A 22,340-nucleotide genomic window follows, 5' to 3' on the forward strand; every position below is an offset into this window, starting at 1 on the left:
TCACACAGCATTACAAATGTTAACCAGTAATCCTTACAAATCAGCATATATTCGGAAAGGGGTGCACTTATTTTTTCACAATATAACGTGAATGATTTCAACACTATTTATGAACTGACACAGAATCTTTGTAAAACTGGCTCTGTACCCGGCATTGACTTGGGACAAAATGAGGAAGACTCCAACAACAAAGACAGCATTACAACCACGATGCAACAAGAAAATAAGCAGCACTGACTTCGCAGGATAGATCACTAGTAGTCTGAGAACAAAGCCAAAATTAAAAGTACAACATTACAGCTGCTGGGGACGATTTCCTCTGGTTTCTAAAGGTATGCGGTAGCAAATTGCAGTTGTTGCAGTTGTGTCTTCTTGAAATACTAATGATCACAATATAGGGAGAGTTGGTAGCTTCTTAAATTCACTATTATGTTTTCCTGTGGTGTAACTGTACTCTTAAGTGCTGCTTTTAATAAGTTACTTCATGAAATTGTGTGTTAAATGCTTTCCTTTGCAGAATTGCATACATGCATGGTGTGTATGCCTGTTATATGCAGTGTGTGTCACTACCCTTTTGCATTTGTGGGTAAACCACATAGGGACCTCAAGACTGGTCAACTCCTTTTATGCTTGGGAGGTAATAGCGTATATACAAGCATCATCTCCATTTGCTATCATTTAACCCTCTTCAGTGATAGTTTGAAACATAGGAACATGTCGCGGCAACATTTTTGCTTGGCGCGACTGCTGCCCCCTTAACCGAAAAGTAAGTACCCTTCCTTCTTATCCCCTCCAAATTGGCATTGTGGTTAGCAGAGTGCTCCTGACTGGTCTAGTGGCTATGGTTATGAGTCACCCTGCATGGTTCTTTGTCTGTTACCCTTTCTACTGTCATGTTATTGTTTATGTAGTAGTTAAATTTGATATTTTCTCAGAGAGAGTGATCAGGTACAAACTCAATCTGAGGAGTGAAGGAGGTGAGCAGATTACTATGGGTACAGGATGTGTAGCTCCTGGGCTGAAGACTCTAAATTGAACCAGATAGAAGAAGAAAACATGGCTCTATTGTTATGGTAAGTACATAACTCTTGTTTTTGTACTTTTGAACTAAAGTTGGGCATTTTGAACTTTCTGATTTAATATGTTTACAGTGCTCTGAAAGTATTTATTTTATTAGTTACAGTATTATACTTTGGAGTTGTTTGCCATTGCATTTTTATGTAATTAATATGCAAACAAACTTGGCCAACTTCCCCAGACAAACCACTGCCAGGTAATTTCTTCTCTTCATCCTCCTTTACTCCTCACAAATCTTCACTAACTTACGTAAGACTGATCTAAATCTCCTTGAGTCATGCTATAATAAAATAGCCACATTTGCAGCCAGCATTTCCCTATAGGGATCACCATTGCCTAGCTCTAAAAAAAACTCAACTGGATGGAGCTACTCAATCTACTTCAATTCAACCAACTCACCACTGCCCATACTATCCTAACCAAACGAGATAGCTGCCCAGACCTAAAAGACCTAGTTCAAGCTAACAATAACATCATAGACCTTTGATCCTCTGACAAACTCCTGCTAAAAGTTACCAAATCATCTCTAAACAGTTTTGGAGACTCGCTGTATTCCAGCAAAATATCCAAGACTTGGAACCTATTACCTCAGCACATCCTCAATCTAAATATGACCTCCAAATTCAAGCAAAGCCTCAGAGAACATCTGTCCAATCACTGACTCTGTCCTTGCTCCAACCTTGACTAGCTTTCTATATTATTTTGCTTGCCTCAGATTCTGGTTCCACCATTATTAGAATCCTACTAGTTTAGTCCATCCAACTTATGTATACTCTAACCTAATTCTGCTGTAAAATAACTTGTGCCTAACTCCATTCAGTTCTATATATTTACTGCACTTTTGTAATTCCAATTTCCAATTAGTTGTTACATCGCTGTCTAATTTTTGCTATTTGCTTAAGCTTTTGTTTTTGAATTATTCTGTATAAATGTAAAACTGTTTGCTGCTTATTGGAGCTTTTCTCCCCGGGTCTCCACTGAAAATGGGCTTCCAGCCCAGCTGGACACTTATCCGGTAATCAAATGTAAAATAAATAAATTTTACTTGTAATTTTCATTTACGGTCGTAAATTGTCTTCACTAAAAATGGGCTGTGTCTATTTGATACTTCCTGGCTAACAAAATCTAAATACGGTATAGGTTATTGTTTCCCCTAGCTTCTTCTTTAGGATTATTGATTATTAAAGCATTGGCAACAAACTTGACCAAATAAGAGCCTCCCTTTCCTCCCACAACCCAAACATTACAACTGTCACTGGATCTTGGATCAAACCAAGGAGCCTTGAATTTTGGCTCTTTCTCCACTTATACAGTTATGAATATGATGCAAAGGGAAGGGGGTGGCTGTCTATTACTCTACAAAACTCATCTAAAATTTACCATCTTAGCCAGAGCAAACACTGCAACAGACACTGAATAGATACCTCCTAAAATTCAACACCAAGAAAAAGAAACCCTTATGTATTGTAGCAACGTATCTTTCTCCTCCTCCTTCATCTCTCTTAAATTTCGAATCCGTAATCTCTGAAATGGTCTTTGCTAGTAACTTCAGTAAGAAAGGACTCCATAGCAGAAGCAAACATCTGATTATCCTGATGGATTTCCACATAAACTTCTTAAGTCCCCTCCCAAATGACATTTTCAAATTTCTGGCTAACAAGGACCTCTTGCAGCTAATCACAGAACATATCCAGCCAAATCTGCACTATTAACAACCACTCTATCTCTTGACCTACTAATTAATAAAACAGCAACTATCTCAAATGTTTCCATTCTTCCTCCTACCTTCACTGATCATTCAACAATCATTTTTCAGATCAGCAGTATCTCTAAAATCTGCCCCCCCCCCAAAAAAAAAAAAATGATCTCCCTCAGACCTCAGGTCACATAAAATATCACCAAACTAAGAAAAAAAATCATCTGACAACCTTTAACTGGGCTACCATACAGTGTATTCAAGATCCTAACGTAGCAGCCACAATCCTAACCCAAACACTTTTTTTTTTTTTTGCAGCTCAATGACCAAATTGTTTCCCATGGTAAAATGCTTTTTTAAACGAGAACAAACCCCCATGGCTCACCAACGAGCTTAAATGTGTCCTCAAGCTAAGGGATGTAGGCTGGCAGCCATGGAAAAACAGCCTAACCCCTTACAACTGTGCTAGGATTACCAAACTCCAGAATTTGGCTACGCAGTTCATATGGAGACACAAAGCATCTCGAAACCAAACAACTTTACCTTTTAAATAAACCCAAACATTTCTGGCAAAAGGTCAGTCTGTCACTGGATGCAAATCCTCTGACAACAAATCCACTCTAAACTTATCCAGCTAATCAAGAACCACTCACCTGCACTGATTTTGTCCAAATATTTAGCCACCCTTCTTAAACTGTCAGTAGCATCTCTACTCCCCTCTTCATCCTCCCAGAGCCCCTTACCTTCATCCCGAAAAAACAAAATAAAGAAAAACAAATCTCCCATAAAGAAATTAGTAACCTCCTTAAAAACATGCCCACAAGACTCACCCTTCCCCCCTTACCAGACTTAGACCACATTTCCCCTGGTTTCTGCCACTGCAGGGAATTTCTAACCCAGCGTCTTCATTACATCTTTGTTTTTGTGTCAGGCAAAGGTTAATGTCAAACATCCGAAAAAAAAATACTTATTACCACCTCTCCAAAGAATCTAAGTCTCAAAATATCTCACACTTAGTCTTGGCAAGGTGCTAGAAAAAATAATTTATATCAAACTCTCTAGCTGCATATATCAGTATCATCTCCTTAGCCTAAAACAGCATGGATTCTAGACAGGCTGTAGTATATTAATGGCAGTTTGGTGCCTAATTGTTCACATTCTCCTCAACATTGACAAAGATAACTTGACAGGACACCTAGTTCCAAGACCTCATATCAAACAAATTCTTCAACATTTAAATTAGGCTTTTTCTTCTGTCAGCCCACCTCTTTCAATGGAAATACCCCAAGGTTCTTATTGTAGCCCCTCTTCTCTTTTCTATTGTTATTAATAAACTACCTTTTGACCTTCATAGTCTGCAACTCCTCCTCTACCATTGATGGCATGATAATTTTAGGTCCAACCAGGACCATTCTAAAATCAAAATGCAACTGCAAGAACGTCACTTCCCCCAATTCCTTGCTTATTAACCACAAACTAATGCTTAAACTGACAAAAACAAAACGCATGCCATTTGGTGCCATCCAAAAACTTAAAAAAAAATCACTAGTCATTCAACATCACTATCCTTTATTGGACACCAATAGAAAGAACCAACTTTTTCAAATACCTCAGCTAGGCCAGTCTCAAACATTCGATACCCATACTGAGAAATCAAGTTAACTCATTACTCTTCTGGATTAGGAAGATTTCACCCTTTATAAAAAAACAAACAAAAAAAAAAAAACAAAAAAAAACAGACTTTTGGCAATATACTTTAATTCCCCAGCTCCTCAGCACACACATTCCAAGGGGAGCAAAACTCAATATTCAGAGATACTGTGCCATTTGTAATAAACAGTCTATTAAATAATTGCAAAGTTAATTTAATATTTAATTTATATTAAATCTACTCCTACCTCTCCAACCCAACCAGGACAGCTACATGTAAATGAGTCCTACTGGGCCAACTGCAATTTGGACTACACATAATAGCCAGAGCCTCTAAGTCCAACTCTTCCACACTGCAGACTATTAATAACGAAATCTGTTGCTTTGGCACTAACTCTCCCTCTGTTGAGCACCACTGTTTTACACTCAAAGAAGCCAAATGGCTCCCAGTGCAGTACAGAGTAGACTTGCTGCTAGGCTGTCCCTTCAATTTTTTCCAGCCTAACATATTCCCACAAATAGCTGGCAGACTTTATACTAAACGCACACACTATGAACTTGGATGCCTTTCCCAAACAACCTTCCTCTCCACCTACCATAAACTAGACTGCACTACACAAATCATTCTTTCTCCATCCTTGCTTTAACTCTATGGGATTCCCTAACTGTAATCCCCCTCCCCACATTCAGAGCTGAACTAAAAAAATTCTCCCCACGAAATCAAACTATACTTGCCACATTGTCTAAGGACCTCTCAACCTCTTGTCTTGCTTCATTTCAACTAATAACACTTTTTAACTCCAGTTCTCCCACTGTTCCCTGCCCCGACTCATTACTCCATAGCATTTCCACCATGATGTAAACCCGAACTATAATTATGTAGCATGTATAGTACTACCCCAGTAAACAAATGTAATACGATGTATTGTCAGCAGAAGTGTTTATTTTTAGCCCTTTTCTTAATGTGCACATTGCATCACTGCAGTATCCATGCACTTTTTTGTAAACCACCAATGTAGTGTTCCATTTCTTGTTGTTGTTGTAAAGGCTTATATATTTTAAATGTATTATTTGTATGCTAGAGTCAATGGTTCTTTTTTATGGGATGCGATGGTACTCCATTTCTTTGTTGCTATAACACATATAACCTTATTTTGTTGCATCTGCTCTTCTGCAATGTGTTAACAGTGACACTGTACATCTGAAATGTTAGCATCATGAGATAATGCAGTACTCTGTTGTGAGGGGCTTGATATTACCCCCGAGCATCTTAAATATATCACATCAAGATTGTAGCACTGGGAGTAAGCTTTATTTTATTAAAGGGAATTCAGGATACTGACAGTTTAGTCTGTGTTTCAGCCAATCCATTGTTGATTATTGGCAGTGCACATTTCTTTTCGTGTTAGTCCAGGTAGAGTTTCTGCATGCTACAAACCTGCAAACTATATCCATCTGTTGAAATAATTGTCCATATGGATTTATGTTACGGAATGGGGGAAAATTATAAAAAAAGTGTGCATGCATAGAATCATCTTGCATGGAAAAAGTTGTTTGAGATGTATTCTTAAGAAATGCATTATTTGCCATGATTGATGTCATTAGCACCTTATGTACATACTGGAGTTTAATAAAATGTTTGTAATATGAAGGCATGCTCTGACATGGCTGTATTTCAAAGTATTTTGTCTTAGACCTGCAGATGTTCTTCGTGTTTCACTGTTGCAGTCATCACACTTGGGTTATCAGCCTGCAGGTAGCCCTCAGTCGGCACGAATACCAGAGTCTTAGTATTTCTGCGTCAGATGCTGTCACTTCTTCCATGACGTCAGGTCGTCAGGGGTATAAAAACAGGCAGCCAACGCCATTACATCAGTCTTTCTTGCCGAGGAGGAGCCCAAAGCAGTTCACAAGTGCCGGTCGGCCGCTACCTGAAATTTTCATTTTCGAGTTGATAATCCTGAAGTCGATGTCAGAAAAAGTTAACAATTGTCTTGCCTGTGGAAAGCAAATACCTGACAGAGATTTTCTTTCTTATTGCATCACTTGTTTAGGCCCAGACCACTGCATCCCTTGCTGTCAATTTTGTGCCTTATTTAACACCCGAACCATTCATTGTTGGGCTATTTTTGTCACTAAATTCTTTTGCTGTCGATCTCCGTATTCCGAAATGGCTTCGGTAAGCCATCCGACCACTGGTCTTCTGAAAAAACATAAGGATAAAGACAGAGACAGACCGCATAGGTCCAAAATTCTCAGGCCTCTGCTGAGACCCATTCGGAGTCCAGTATGCTGCGAGATGCTTCTTTGACTATGGAACCAGTGGATGTCTCTACCTTGGATGGGTCTGGAGCCGCTGTGCAGGCACCAGCTTCTGAGGGCGTTTTTCATCCTATTAATGTTCAAATCAAGCCAACGACTTCATTTTTAGCCAAAACTACTGAGTTTTTTAGGCCCAGAATATGCACTATGCCTAGAAAACGACGACCAAAGCGCATGCTCTGGCACTTATGCCACAAAAACAAATGCTTAGAATGGCTGAAGACCTTGTACACTAATTAGGGGAAGCCAGCCTTCCCCTGCTAAGAGACAAAGAATTCAGTTGCCTTCAGATTCTACAGATCAGGAGTCCGATGACCTTACCTTTCTGATTTTCAGGACATGCCCTCATCAGCCTATGAGGAATCAGATGCAGAGGAATCCATTCCCTCTGCCTCCCCTCCAGAGGATTTTTCTTTTGGTGAAACCTTGCATACTTTAAGAGAACATTTCCATTGGGAATGCAAAGACTATCCTCAGTCCAAAAAGTGACTGAGAGAATTTTTAGAGTTGCCTCAGCACGGGTCTTTAGCTATACCCCCTGTCCTGGATGTTCTGGATGACGTTTTCATGGAATCCCGTCTTACCTTTGACACCTTACCTCCAGCCCCTAGGAAACCTGACAGGTGCTACAAAGTGCCTGATTCCCACAGGTTTCTTTTCAAGAATCCTACTGCTGATCCAGACATCATTTCCCAGGGACCTAAAGGTATTAAGGCTGCTACAGCCAAAAATCCTACCCCTTCGGACAGGGATTCCAGAGCTTTAGACAGATGGGGTAAGAAGGTATATACCTCTGCAACTCTTGCTATCAGGGCATTGAATTGCCAGTTTCACATGCGGAAGTACCAGAAACCTATTATGGAACTAATTAAACAAAAAATGGTAATATGTTCAGATTATGCAGAAAATAAAGATTTGCAAGAGCTTATGCAGTCTGCAAACCAAGTTAGTAAGCATACTTTGCATGGTTGTTTTGATGCCCTAGAAGCATCCTGCAGGGCTGCAGTCTCTGGCTCTGTACTGAGAAGACATGCTTGGCTGAAGGAGCAGGCCTTGCCAGATAATGTCACATCCAAATTACTAGATGCTCCTTTAAATAAGGACTGTTTGGCATCAAAGTAGAAGAAGTTCTTAAAAAGATGGAAGAAAAAGTTAAATCTATGCAAACTGTTAAATAATTCTTACAAGTGCAGTCACCTAGATTCAGTAGGCATTGCCCTTCAAAATACTGGGCCTTTCTGGCCCCCTCTAGGCCTTCCCAAACAAGACCCAGGGAAACAGACCACCCAGACTACAGTCTCAGGGTATGCAGAGATCTAAGCAATGGAGTGCCCACACCCCTAAAACAGGGAGTGGTAAGCCACCTCCCTATGGACAAAGTTCACAATGACTTCTCAATTGTACTTCCTAGCCCTGCCCAATTGCTTGTGCCCCTAGGAGGAAAACTTGCCCTTCATGCGAAAAACTGGATGTCCATCACTCAGGACAGATGGGTGCTCAACATTGTATCCCATGGTTACAAATTTTTATTTCCATTCTCTGCCAACCCCCAAGCGGGTTTTCAGACCTTCCTCCAAACCAGTGGGCAGAGGCTCTAAACCAAGTACTTTCCCTTCAGAGCTATTCAGCCTGTTCCAGTAGAACAAAGGGGTCAGGGTTTCTACTTCAGACTGTTCCTGGTACCCAGGAAAAAGGGCTCTTGGTGCCCAATCCTGGATCTTTCAATTATGAACACCTTCCTGGTGGTCCCAAAATTCAAGATGCTTACCCTGCAACAGCTTCTCCCTATGCTAGCCAAGGATGACTGGTTAGTTACCCTAGACTTAAAAGAAGCTTATCTGCACTTCCCCATAAGGGAGTCTTGCAGGAAATATCTACGGTTCAGGGCAGGATCTATGCATTATCAGTTCTCTGCACTTCCCTTTGGCTTATCTACTGCGCCCAGGGTATTCACAAAATGCTTGGCTCCAGCCATTGTATACTGCAGGCAGAGAAATATCCAAATTTACCCGTACTTGGACGACTGCCTGATTCAGGCGGACAGTTAGGAATTGCTGCTTCAGCATCTGGCATTTGTACAAAGCCTTCTCACCTCATTGAGGTACACCATAAATGAAAAGAAATCACAACTGGTACCCAGTCAAAAGATTGTATTCCTGGGAGCAAGCTTGGACACAACTTCCCAGATGGCATTTCTCACTTCAGAAAAACATATCTATCTGACAGACTACTTCAAACAAATGGCCACCAGAACCCAGCTATCTGCAAGAAAACTGCTGCAAGCCCTAGGGTTCATGGCTTCATGTATTCTGCTAATTCCATATGCAAGACTGCATATGAGGAAACTTCAATGGTACTTAAAAAATCTTTGGTGTCAGCATTCTCAGGACCTGGAAACAGTCATTCCTGTCATACCTTGTCTAAGGGCAGAGTTCCTTTGGTGGGCCGAAGCATGCAACCACATCAATGGACTGCATTTTACTCAACCCCACACCACCCAAACCCTGACCACAGACACATCAGACTATGCTTGGGGGGCACACATGGCGGGCAAATGCGTTCAGGGCCACTAGAGCCCAAGGCCAGTTCTTCTGCACATCAATTGAAAAGAGATGCTAGCTGTATAGAATGCTCTGACAGCTTTCAGATACATAATCCTTCCAGGACAACTGATAAAAGCAGACAACACCACAAGCTCAATTCCTGCCAGGCAAACAAAATTCACTGGCAGACAACTTAAGCAGAAATCTTCTAGACCCACACGAGTGTATATTGGAGCTCAGCACCTTCAACCTTCTGATCCAGAGGTGGGGGGACCCCAGAGGTCAATCTCTTTGCCTCCCCCGACAACCATCAGTTAAGCAAATTCTGCACCAGGAACCCTCACAACAGGGCCTGGAAGGTGGATGCCCTATCCTTTCAATGGGAAAACCTATCAATCTATGCCTTTCCCCCTCTGCTCCTTCTCTCAAGAGTACTACTCAAGATAAAACAAGACAGGCCAAGGACAATTCTGATTGTCCTGGACTGGCCACGCCAGCACTGCTACCCACCCCTGCGCAGCCTGACAATGGTGCCACCCTGGCACCTACATCAGACTCCTACCCTGCTGTCCCAGCAGGAGGGACAGATTTTGCATCCACAATCACAAACCCTAAATCTTGCAGCCTGGCTTATTCCTTGAATACTCCACCAGCAACCCTAACCAAACCGGTGCTGGACGTCATTCTTGAAGCCAGAAGGCCTAGTACTAGGAAATCCTATGCTGAAAAGTGAAAAAGATATTGTTCTTTTATTCAGTCTAAAGGAAAGGACACAGCAGTGCCCTCCTTACCTCTAATCCTGGATTACCTAGCAGAGCTACTCCACAGAGGCCTATCCTTCTCCTCCATTAAGATTTATGCCTCTGCCATTTTGGCTCATTACAATACTGAGCCACCTCTTTTTTTCTTACCCTCTCATCAAACAGTTCCTGAGAGGGGCTAACAACTTAAGGCCCCCAAGGAGAATTCCCACCCCTGCTTGGGACCTTAACTTTGTACTGGAAAACAGCCTTGCTTGTAGCCATCACTTCAGCTAGAACAGTGTCTGAGTTGCAAGCACTGATTGCTGTGGAACCCTTTATTATTTTCCATGCTGATAGGGTTTCCCTCAGGACGAACCCTTCCTTTATGCCTAAGGTGGTGTCCAGTATGGCTCTAAACCAATACATCCATTTGCCAACCTTCTTCCCTAATTTTCAGAATAAAAGGGAAAGGATCCTGCACTCTTTGGACTTGCACAGACAGCTCAGGTTCTACCTTGATAGGACTAAGCCTTTCAGAAAATCTGACCCGCTGCTAGTCAGCTTTGCAACAGGAACAGAGGACAAGGCCATTTCAAAACAAACCATTTCCAAATGGATAAAACACTGCATCCATTTCTGCTACAAGCACCATGGAAAACCAACCCCTTGTGGACAGAACACATTCCATTAGGGCTACTTCTACCACTACAGCATCTTTCAGGGGAGTCCCTACCCAGGGACATTCTGGAAGCTGCAACCTGGAGTTCTTTACACACCTTTACCAAGCATTACCACTTACCTATCTTTCCCAAATCCAGGGCAGGATTTGCTACAGCAATTTTGCAAGGCTTACTAGCCAGCCCTAACTCTTCTTGACTGCCTCCACCCTTCCTCAGCTTTAGGAATCAACCCAAGTGTGATGACTGCAACAGTGAAACACGAAGAACATAGTACAGTTGTGTACATGTACCATAAATGTAGATGTCTGAGTGTATTCACTGTTGCAGTCCTTGGTTTCCCTCCCTCCCTCCAGCCCCCTGGTTTTCTGCATCTCTTTATCTCTCCTCTCTATGGCTATTCCTAATGGTATTAGTATTTACTTTTTACTGGTGGTGTATTCCCCACCATATACTAGCTCCCTATTTGGGGACTCCTAACATTTGAGGCAAGAAAAACTGATGTAATGGCGTGGGCTGCCTGTTTTTATACCCCTGACGACCTGAAGTCATGGAAGAAGCGACAACATCCGACACAGAAATACTAAGACTCTGGTATTCGGGCCGACTGAGGGCTACTTGCAGGCAGATAAGCCAAGTGTGATGACTGCAACATTGAATACACTCGAATATCTACATTTATGGTAAGTGTACACAACTGTACTTTACTAATTTCCTACATTATGTTGTTGTCATGGCTACTAGCAGTGACTCATTTCATGGGTTTTGTGCTAGATGCTAGAGTTATCACCAAAGGAGTTAATTCTGTGTGTGAAAATTAAATTTAAGAGAAGACTTTTAGAAATAATACTCATATTGTCTGGGTGGCATGGTCGAGGAGAAGTCAAGTCTGAATGAGGGGGGCAATGGTAGAATCAGGGAAAAGAAGTTGAAAATAAGGTGTACAAAAGAGTGGTGTGTTCAGGGTTCTGTATGGCACAGAATCCTAGATAGCCAATGCAGAGCAGTCAATGAAGCTTGACCAGATGGACATGAAATGCCTGAGATGGGTAATAGGATGAACACCGTAGGACAGGTGAAGAAATTGGGACAACAGAGGAGAAAACACAGTAGCCTCAGTTACAGAGATAGAGAACAGATGTCAGTGGTTTAGTCACATGTGCAGAAAAGCAGAAGGCAATCTGATAAATCAGATTTGGGAGAGACTGGAAGAAGGCAAGAGGAGATGAGGTTGTCCAGTCATGAGACAGATGGACTGTGTGAGGAAAGACACAAGACATTTTGGCGTGAAATTTGAATAAGGTAGGAAGGTAGCTCTGAAAAGAGAGAAGTGGTGACAGTTGACATATCCCAGCTCCATGTAAACTTGGGGAAAATGGGGGTTGATGATGATTGTCCCTTTAACAACGTCTTAGTCCTGCATTAAACTTGTCTCTTCAGGCTTGTTGATGGTCTGCCTCACTTAGCACTGACCTCTGTTTTTTCACATGTTTTCCCAGATAGGGGGTCCATGCTAAAGTGAAGCATCTCTGGATAACATGGCTTTGCAAACTGTTGCTGTAATGCTGCTTTGTTGATCACTATGACCTGTATGAAGCCGTGGAAGCTGTGCAGTTCATTGTATTGAAATAAGGGAGTGTATTCAACCAAGAGGAGTGTTTCTGATATACTTGTCGGTTGTTTAAAATAGAAAATTGTGCAAAAATTATCTTCATCTGCATGTTGCTTTATCCATTGACATCTGTAGCAGTTCCACTCTTGTAGACAGGTATAAGAAACGTCTTGGGAGATCCAGTATTGACCTGATCTTTTAACTATCCTAGATGACTGATTGAGGTAGATTGGGATAGAACTGCGGACATATTGTTTGTCTTGTTCTTGGCATGAGGTAATGTTGGCTTTAGTTTTATAATTCATATTAATTTGATGAGATTAGCAGGTCACTGCCTTAGGTTGAATTCTGATTTAAAGCAAGTTATTAACTTTTTGTAAGTCTTCAACTAATGTGCAGCTAATGAAATGGGATTTGTATGAAATTGAATCTAAGTTAGCTGTAATTGCCCTTACTCTCATACATTTTTGACCTCATTCCTGAAGGAATAAATCTCCTGGAATATGTATTGCTAGTAAATAATTTTTGCCAGAGGTGCAAACATTGTTTGGAATTGTTTTATTTACATAAACTATATGAAAGGTATTGTAAATATATATTTTTTTTTTGAATTTTTATGCAAGGCAGGTTGCAGCCAGTGTTTTTCTTTACTGTTGTTATCTCATGTGAATGCTAGTACAGTAGTACAGTGTTTATCACGATGCCTTTTATATGGAATTTGCATGCTTCCTGTGTCCCCATATTTTGTTTTGTGTAGGCTGCAGTTTCCTCCTACATCCCAAAGATGTATGAATAGGAGAATTTAGGTGAATTGGCGAGGTTCTGGTAGCCTTAATTTTGTGTATAGCACGACATATTTCCTGCAATGGATTGGCATCCCATCCAGGAATTGTTTTCTGACTTACTACAACCAAAGGCACCCAACAACCAGACTGCAAAAATCTGTAGTTAAGTACAGAGAATCAATCACTTGGCCTTAGGAAAAAACAAACAAACGTGTAAATAACATGCACAACACGTAAATAACATGCACAACCAATTTTTAAATCACCCTATTCTAAAATACTTCTAAATTGCATTATTAATTGAATGCACTTCAACATATTTACAGTGTGGTAAAGAACAACATATATTACAATTAATTTTGTATTTATTTACCCAACCTCTTAGACACTAAAAACATTTTATGTTTACTGTTTCATTGATGCATGGATGTTTATCATCTTGCAACCTTAGTTGCCACTAATAAAGTATTTCTGGGTGAAATTATATTATTATTTAATGAAAGAGGTTGTGAAATAGAACTTAAAAGAACAGTAGCATATGAAATTACTTTCATGTTAGCAGGAATTAATATAATAAGTATATTTTGTTTAGCTATGTCGCCGGACAATACACACATTAGAAACATAATGGTTGAAAATTGAAAGATTTGTATTGGAAATAATGACGATCTTAACTATAAGAAACCAACTTGAGTTTGTGTATAGAAGAAATATGAATTAAAAAAAATTAACAAGCGATAAAAACATTATAACAAGATATTTGATGAACAAAGGCAACAGATGTGGAGCATGCAGTGTAACTTTAATTATAAAGGGCCATGTAAGTTTACCATATTTAGATAGAACTGTTCCAGTCTCACAGCACGATACATGTAATTTTACAGTAGTTGTATACATTGCACTTTGTTTTACCTGTTCTTGTTTTAATATTGAGATGAACACTAGGAAATTTTCAGAGAGAATCAAAGAACATAATATTTGTGTGTGTACATAGTTTTATATATATATATATATATATATATATATATATATATATATATATATATATATATATATATGTATGTATATATATGTATGTATGTATGTGTGTGTATATGTGTATATATATGTATGTGTGTGTATATGTATGTATATATATATATATATATATATATATATATGTATATATATATATATATATATATATATATATATATATATATATATACATACACACACATACATACATATATATATATATATATATATATATATATATATATATATATACACACACACACACACACACACATATACATATATATATGTGTGTGTGTGTGTGTATATATATATATATATATATATATATATATATATATATATATATATATATATATATATATATGCACACACACACACACACACACACACACACACACACACACACACACACACACACACACGTGTGTGTATACCCACACTATAAAAATAAGGATTCTAATAATGTGCTATGCAGACATATCGGCAATACAATTTGTAAGAAATTTTATTTTAATATAAATGATAATGTTTGCAAAGATTTAAGGAGAAGGGTTTTTAAAATGTTTACAAACTTAACAAACCATACTGCAACTAAAGTTGCAAGCCAATAAACATCCAGGCATCAATGGAACAGTAAATGTAAAATGTTTTGTAGTGTCTAAGAGGCTGGGTAACAAATTGTAATGTAAATTATTCTTAATCATACTGCAAATATTTTGAAGTGCATTTAATTAATTATGTAATTTGTAAGCCATTTATAATCTGGTTTAAGAATTGGTTGTGCATGTTATGTGATTGATTGTATTCGTTTAACTGGACACTTTGCTGCATTCTGTTATCCTGGTAAGGACCAAAGCAGCAAATAATTCCATTTTTTCTGGTCTGCCCATTGAGTGCTTTTGGTAGTAGTTTATTTTGCATTGTCCCTGGATTCCTGTTTTTTTTTTTTAATCTGTTTTCTGACATACACAACTTGCTGATTAGAATAGTTTTTGGATCCCTGTGACCTGAATTAAATAAAGTGGGTATTGAAAATAAATTGATGGGTGTGTATGTAAAACTGCTTATGCCAATGTGCCATTTATCAAACTGTTCTGAGAAGACATGAAATATCATGTAGGTTTGTTGTAATGTTTTTATTGCAGAAACCCACCGTCACTTTCCTACCTCACCTCTCAGGGATTATGGGCATTCACTTGACACCAGGCGTCGACGATCAAGATCTGCTACTGTTAGATTTATTGATGAATTAGATCCACCAGACCAGGTAACTGAGATTTCAAATTCATTGCTGGCTTTTATATAGTTGTGAGTCCCTAGTCTACCTTTTGATTTCAGGGAAATATTTAGTCATATTAGTTCAAAATTGCAAGGATATAACATACTGAATATGTTTTTAAAATAACATTTTGATGACTGCATTGTATTGAGGGGAAAATAATAAAAATAGAAAATTTACAGAAATTGAAATGTAATTGAAATTTGATCTCAGAAATGCTGAATAAAATTAAGTGGCATGGGCATTGTTTACAAAACTTTGCCATGGTGCAAGATTTCTGTATTTCAAAACCTGCTTAACAGTGTTTATTGTAGAGCAAGCTAGATTTTATAAAGGTATTTGAAAGGACCAGTACAAATTAAGAATCTGAGTGGATCAAACATCAAGTGATTCCTTTTACAAGTTATTTTCTGCTTAGGTGGTAGGTTTAGAAGAGCTTTGAAACTGGAAAAATATCCCAGCCATGAAAGATCCAGTTATGATTTCCACATATAATAGAACAAGTGTTAAACACTAAAGACCCATTATCTTTATTATTTTAGATTATTCATTTGTTGACTTCATGAGTGAACTGGTCCTTACATCTTTTTCAGCTGTAGCCTGCTGTGATGGTGTGAGGTATTGCCAACTATACCAGGAGAAGTAGTGCAGTGGATGTGTAATATATGCCAGAATAGCTAGCTGGAGTTTTGTAAAGAATTATATGCCATTTGTATATCAAACTGATTTGTACAGATGCTTGTGTTGAAAATGTGTTTGTAAAGCTGCTTGTGCTTAAAATGTACCAACAGTGGGTCCTACTGGACAGAAAAGATATATATGTTTGTATCCGACTGTATTGTTGTAACTGACAAAATGTATATATGTTAACAGAGGATGCTGGAAGAGAAGAGGTTAATCTCAGCACCAGCTAACTTTTTGAAAAATATCCTGAAATTAAATTGCTTAATTTAGACCATAAAGATTGTATCTCACAGATCTCAATGCAACCAGAGACAAAAAGTCTGTACTAGGAAGCCTTCTGTGTTGTCCTTGGGGTGAACTAATTGCTACTCTGGAAGGGTAGAAGTTTGAAATTGTTTTATGACTTCCAGAAGCTGCAGCAGATCTTAATAAAGTTTTGTGTGTGTGTGTGTGTGTGTGTGTGTGTGTGTGTGTGTGTGTGTGTGTGTGTGTGTGTGTGTGTGTGTATTATGGCACATATGTGCAAGATTCTGGTTCATTTTCTATTAAAGGGGGGTAATATTGGAACCAAAGTCAGATGACCAGATGTATGTGATGTCATTGTGTAATCCAGGACTGAAATGATGTTTTAATACTAGACGAGACTGAAGTCTCAGGGCAGTCTGTTTTTGTAACATGGGATAAGAAGGATCACTCACCTACTTCATCTTGCCTTGCTTTAGTAATTCTTTAGATCAGTCAGGAAGATATAGTGAGATTAGTTAATTACTGTTTTTCTGTATAGGTTTGAATCTATTCATTAGTGTTATTTTTGATTGAAACTCTGGTATTTATTATAAATAGATATTTAGTACTTTCATGTTCTTAAATATATTTAAACTTCTCATTGTGGCTGGTCCTTTACAGAATATTTTAACCTTTGAGAGTACTTATATTTATTTGGTGACACTTTGGCTGCTCCTGAGAGCATTGCTGCATTGGTCAAACACTACCATTTGTATTAATATTAATTTAACTCAGTATAATTTGGTAGCCTTGTAAGAGCCTTAGTGTAGCTGGCTTTGGAGTGTCTGGTGGCAGTAACTACCTTATAGTCTGGGCAAAGGGTAGCAGTAAATCTGTGCCAGCCTTTCCCAGGTACGTGTGTGTGTGTGCGTGTGTGTGTGCATATCAAACCTCATAGAGAGTGTGTGTGTCAGCTACTTGGAGCAGGGGAGCAGAGCACTGGTTTCACAGAGAGGGTGTTGGAGGACGCTGCTTGGACACTCCGCTGAGGACTCGACTCTGTAGCTGTGCCAGTGGGGATTCTTATTGGGGGCCTGGAGAGAGAGAGAGAAACCTAGACACCGGACTGAGTGTGTGCTCTTAAAGGAAATTGTGCTTGATGCAGAGAGCTGCATTTGGCAATACTGTCTATATCTATTTTTGTTCCAAGTGAACGTCCCTCACCGGCGTCAGTGGTGAGGATTCAGGATCCTTGATTACTGGCCCAGAGGAGGGGACATCACACCTGGGTCATAAGAGCAATGGTCAGTGTAATATATATGGCCAGTTTAGTGTAGCCCTTTAACCATCATTTTTTGGAGGTGGTGAAAACCAGAGGACCCAGAGAAATCTCAGACAGACACTGGGAGAACATTCACAGTCTTATACAAACAGTGGGGACTGAACCTTGAACCCTTGTTCTGTAACCACAGAATTGCTATGCTGCCCACTGTCTTTACTGTAGTTAAAGTTTTTGAAAGATTTGTGACCTTGCTATTTTGAAAAGAACTGGAATGGAGTAGAGTACAAGATAACTTCAGTTTTCATTCTGAGGCAATCCAGCATTCAAGCAATCTTGTCTTTAAATGCTGTACTGAGTAATATTACTGAGGGGCTTTGTTAGACTTGTAAGAATTTAATATGGTATACCACTCCATCCTTATAAAAAATTGTAAATATCAGTATCAATTTCTTCATAGTTAAGTAGATTGCCAGTGACACTGCAAATTAGAGAATGAACATTTTTGGGTAGACACTGCAGTTTAAGCACCACAAAGTACATCTCTTGGTCCATTTCTTTTCAATATCTATACTGTTGACAAATGTAAATTTACTAACATTAAATTAATAAAATATGCAGGCTGTTTTTAACTGCCTCTTCTTACTGCATCAACTTAGAATGGTGCTTTGTTTCAGCAGCTTTAGTACTTTACAACACATATATTTACACCTGCAGTGGGAGATCTCTTGCATTCTCTTGTCTTTTAAATAAATACCCCTAAATCACATTACCTCAGTATTACAAAAAAGTACTAAATTCCATTTCAGTCAGTTATATCTGACTAAATAATTTCCAAGGAATCAGTGATCAGCAGACTAAACAAATTCCATTAAAACTGATGCTTGTTTCAGAAGGAGTACAAGCTTAGGCTTCTGCATAGTACATTGTAGCTGCAGTCTCTGTTTACGAGGAACAGGAGAGAAAGGAAAGACCATAGATCTACCAAGGATGTATTTAAGATGAACATAAATCACATAGGATGTGCCTTACTAGACATATCCAACAACTGGAAAGACCCAGGAGGTTTATAACTAAGATGATGATAGCATTTTTATGCCAAAGGTACCAGAAAAAACTGGAAACCCTGTCCATTTATTCAGCATGGAACCAAATGCACTGCTGAACGCCAATAACTAGTCCACAGAAAATAAAATAGTAGTTTATTTAATCCACATAGATAAGCGCTTTCGTCATACAGACTTCAACAGATCTACAAAAATAATTTAAAATCCTTGCTTTTTATAGGAAATCCTATAAACATGTGACCACACATCTAATGAATATTCATTAGATCAATCCAAATACCTTATATATGTATAAAATTCATGAAAAAAACTGTTTTGTATTATACATTTTCAAATGAAACAGAATTCCATATTTCTTAATGTTAAAATATACATTAAAAGTATATTCAAAGCATACTGGCTCTATACTTGAGTTCCGGTTTGATACTTATAGCCTCATTCAAACCTGGAAAAAATGTTGCATTCAGTTTAAATTGCCATTTAGATTCTGCTTGAAGTAATTTATTTTTCCAATCTCCCCCTCTTGGATCCATTTTAACTATCTCTAGGATCCCAAAAATAAAACTATGTGTGGGGTTATTTATAATATGCTTACTAAGAGCATTTTTTTCATCCTTCTTTGAAATACAGTAGCAATGCTCATAAATTCTACGGTTTAATTTTCTCTCTGTTTTTCCTATGTAGAAACAAGTACAGCCTTTACACGTAGCCAAATATACTAATCCCTTAGATGTACAGGAACCATACATTAATGTAATAGGTATGTCATAAGGTGCCAGTAAAAACTGTGCCTTTTCATTAATATATGAGCACTAACGGCTAAAGAAGTTAAGAAGATTATATCAAAAAATTGGTCCATGCTTAAATGTAATCAGGATATTTACAAATATATAGGTTCTGAACCCATGTTTACTTATAAAGTAGACAAAAATTTAAAGTTCGTGTTAGATAATAAGACAACACACTTGGCTGGCACTAAGTTCGGGACGCATAAATGCGGATGCTGTGAACAATGCTCATATATTAATGAAAAGGCACAGTTTTTACTGGCACCTTATGACATACCTATTAAATTAATGTATGGTTCCTGTACATCTAAGGGATTAGTATATTTGGCTATGTGTAAAGGCTGTACTTGTTTCTACATAGGAAAAACAGAGAGAAAATTAAACCGTAGAATTTATGAGCATTGCTACTGTATTTCAAAGAAGGAAGAAAAAAATGCTCTTAGTAAGCATATTATAACTAACCCCACACATAGTTTTATTTTTGGGAACCTAGAGATAGTTAAAATGGATCCAAGGGGGAGATTGGAAAAATAAATTACTTCAAGCAGAATCCAAATGGCAATTTAAACTGAATGCAACATTTTTTCCAGGTTTGAATGAGGCTATAAGTATCAAACCGGAACTCAAGTATAGAGCCAGTATGCTTTGAATATACTTTTTAATGTATATTTTAACATCAAGAAATATGGAATTCTGTTTTATTTGAAAATGTATAATACAAAACAGTTTTTTTCATGAATTTTAAACATATATAAGGTATTTGGATTGATCTAATGAATATTCATTAGATGTGTGGTCACATGTTTATAGGATTTCCTATAAAAAGCAAGGATTTTAAATTATTTTTGTAGATCTGTTGAAGTCTGTATGACGAAAGCGCTTATCTATGTGGATTAAATAAACTACTATTTTATTTTCTGTGGACTAGTTATTGGCGTTCAGCAGTGCATTTGGTTCCTGGTTTCTTAACTGCTGGTGGCTTTTTTTCGTGTTTCATTTATTCAGCATCTTACCCACTTCTAAGGGGGAGATTTGTACCTTGCCTTCTGAGGAATTAGTGGCCCAGTGGTCTTGTACTTCCACAAATTGAATAGTCACACAAATACCAGAAGAAGGGATCTAAGTCTTCATAAGCAGATTAGTGAAACAAGTTATGGAGAAAGGTTCATTTCACAGTGCCTTCCCCACTTCTGGAATAGACTGTCACTGCGTATTGAGCAGTGTGATGCATTATCATCCTTCATATGGAAACTGCATAATTGTATTCATCCCTGGCTTGACAGCCCTGACCCTCTTTGAGACAGGAGGTGTAATCTAAAGTTGGGCAGAGCAAGGTGTATATGCTAACAGTACTGTGTAACCTTGTATTTTTTATGATTCTGCGATCCTGGATGATTGCTTAGGTGGAAATGCATTCTTACCATCACACATGACTGCTGTACCACTAATATTTGTAAAGATTTGTGCTGAGCCAGTAGTTTTGCCCCATGATTATCATTTTACAGTCCGCTTTTTAATAAGACTTTATTTTGGTTATATTTTGACTGTCCCTTACTCGTATTTGACCCAAAAATTCCCATTTCCTTAAACCCTGAACTATCATGACATAAGTGGTAGTTACTTCACTCCCTTGCCATTCACTCATTCTTTATGTATAAAACATTTCCTTTGTTTTAATACCCTGTGGTAGACTGGCATCCTGTTTTGCATTAGTTTCGCTGCCTTGGTCCCACTGAGTGCTGGGCTAGACTCCCGCTTCCCATCCTTAATTTGGATAAAGCAGATAATCAGAATACGAGTCAATAAAAGTTTTTAATTCATTTAATGATTAGTGATGCATCACAGGTGCATGATATTCTTATAATCATATGCAGAATGAAACAATGACATCCAAAAGGATTCAGACAGCTGTGAACATGTCTTTGAAGCTGGTACTTTTATGCAGTCTTAAGAATTGTGAAGTAATGGATTAAAATAAAAGGTTTTCAAAGACATAAACTGCAGTTTTTAGATGGCAAGACTTGTAGAGTTAGATGGAGAAAATATTGCACTATATAATCGTCTGCACATAATGTAAAAGAATCCAAGGGGAAAATATAATGATCTGGAATGTGCTGCAATGTTGTGGTTATTGAGCCATAGACACGACATATAGAAAGTTGTCAAACTGCTGAAAGCAAAAGAGACACTTTTATCTGGACTTCTCAGGAGAAACATTTATTTTTAACTCTGGATGTTTTTCTAGATTCCAAAAGAATCCAAGGGGCAAATATAATGATCCGGAGTGTGCTATAATGTTGTGGTTTGTGAACCATAGACATGACATATGGAAAGTTGTCAAACTGCTGAAAGCAAAAGAGACACTTATCTGAACATCTCAGGAGAAACTTTTATTTCTGGCTCAGGATGTTTTTCCAGATTCAGTGACATGTTGCACAGTGCAGAAATATATGGGTGAAAGAGTCTACAGGTATGAATACATTGCAGCCTTTCATTGAGCAGTTACAGCATCAGATGTTAAGATTAATTCTTCAGCAAATCTACTTTGTGAATCACTCAATATGGTTTTCGATCCTATCATAGCACAGCAGCTGCTCTATTATCCTTCCTAAACACTATCTACCAAGAAAGTAACAACAACAAAATTGTCTCAGCCATTCTCCTAGATCTTTCCAAGGAAGTTGATACAATCTCACATCCAAAACTCCTCCAAATACTTTCCTCATTAGGTCTCTCTGCTTCTGCCCTCAGCTGGTTTTCTAGCCACCAATCTAACTAACCATAGCCAACCTACACCTGTATGACTCTATCCTTGGTTCCTTGCTATTCAGTAAATTTATAAAAAATCTCAGCAAAGCCTGCTTACATGCTACCTCTATGTAATACACTGATG

At 38.3% G+C, this 22,340-nt stretch overlaps 1 protein-coding gene across 1 annotated transcript in view; it reads left to right on the forward strand.

Annotated features, from left to right (window-relative positions):
• Positions 1–22,340, forward strand: part of CEP128 (centrosomal protein 128) — a 2,208,485-nt gene that overhangs the window by 286,264 nt on the left and 1,899,881 nt on the right. Inside the window, exon 6 of the mRNA XM_044074035.1 lies at positions 15,271–15,392. Coding sequence (XP_043929970.1) covers positions 15,271–15,392 — 122 coding nt within the window. The remainder of the gene's footprint in view (positions 1–15,270; positions 15,393–22,340) is intronic.

This window comes from Protopterus annectens, chromosome 6.part0, assembly GCF_019279795.1.
Source record: "Protopterus annectens isolate FY-2018-M chromosome 6.part0, PAN1.0, whole genome shotgun sequence".
Taxonomy (NCBI): Eukaryota; Metazoa; Chordata; order Ceratodontiformes; family Protopteridae; genus Protopterus; species Protopterus annectens.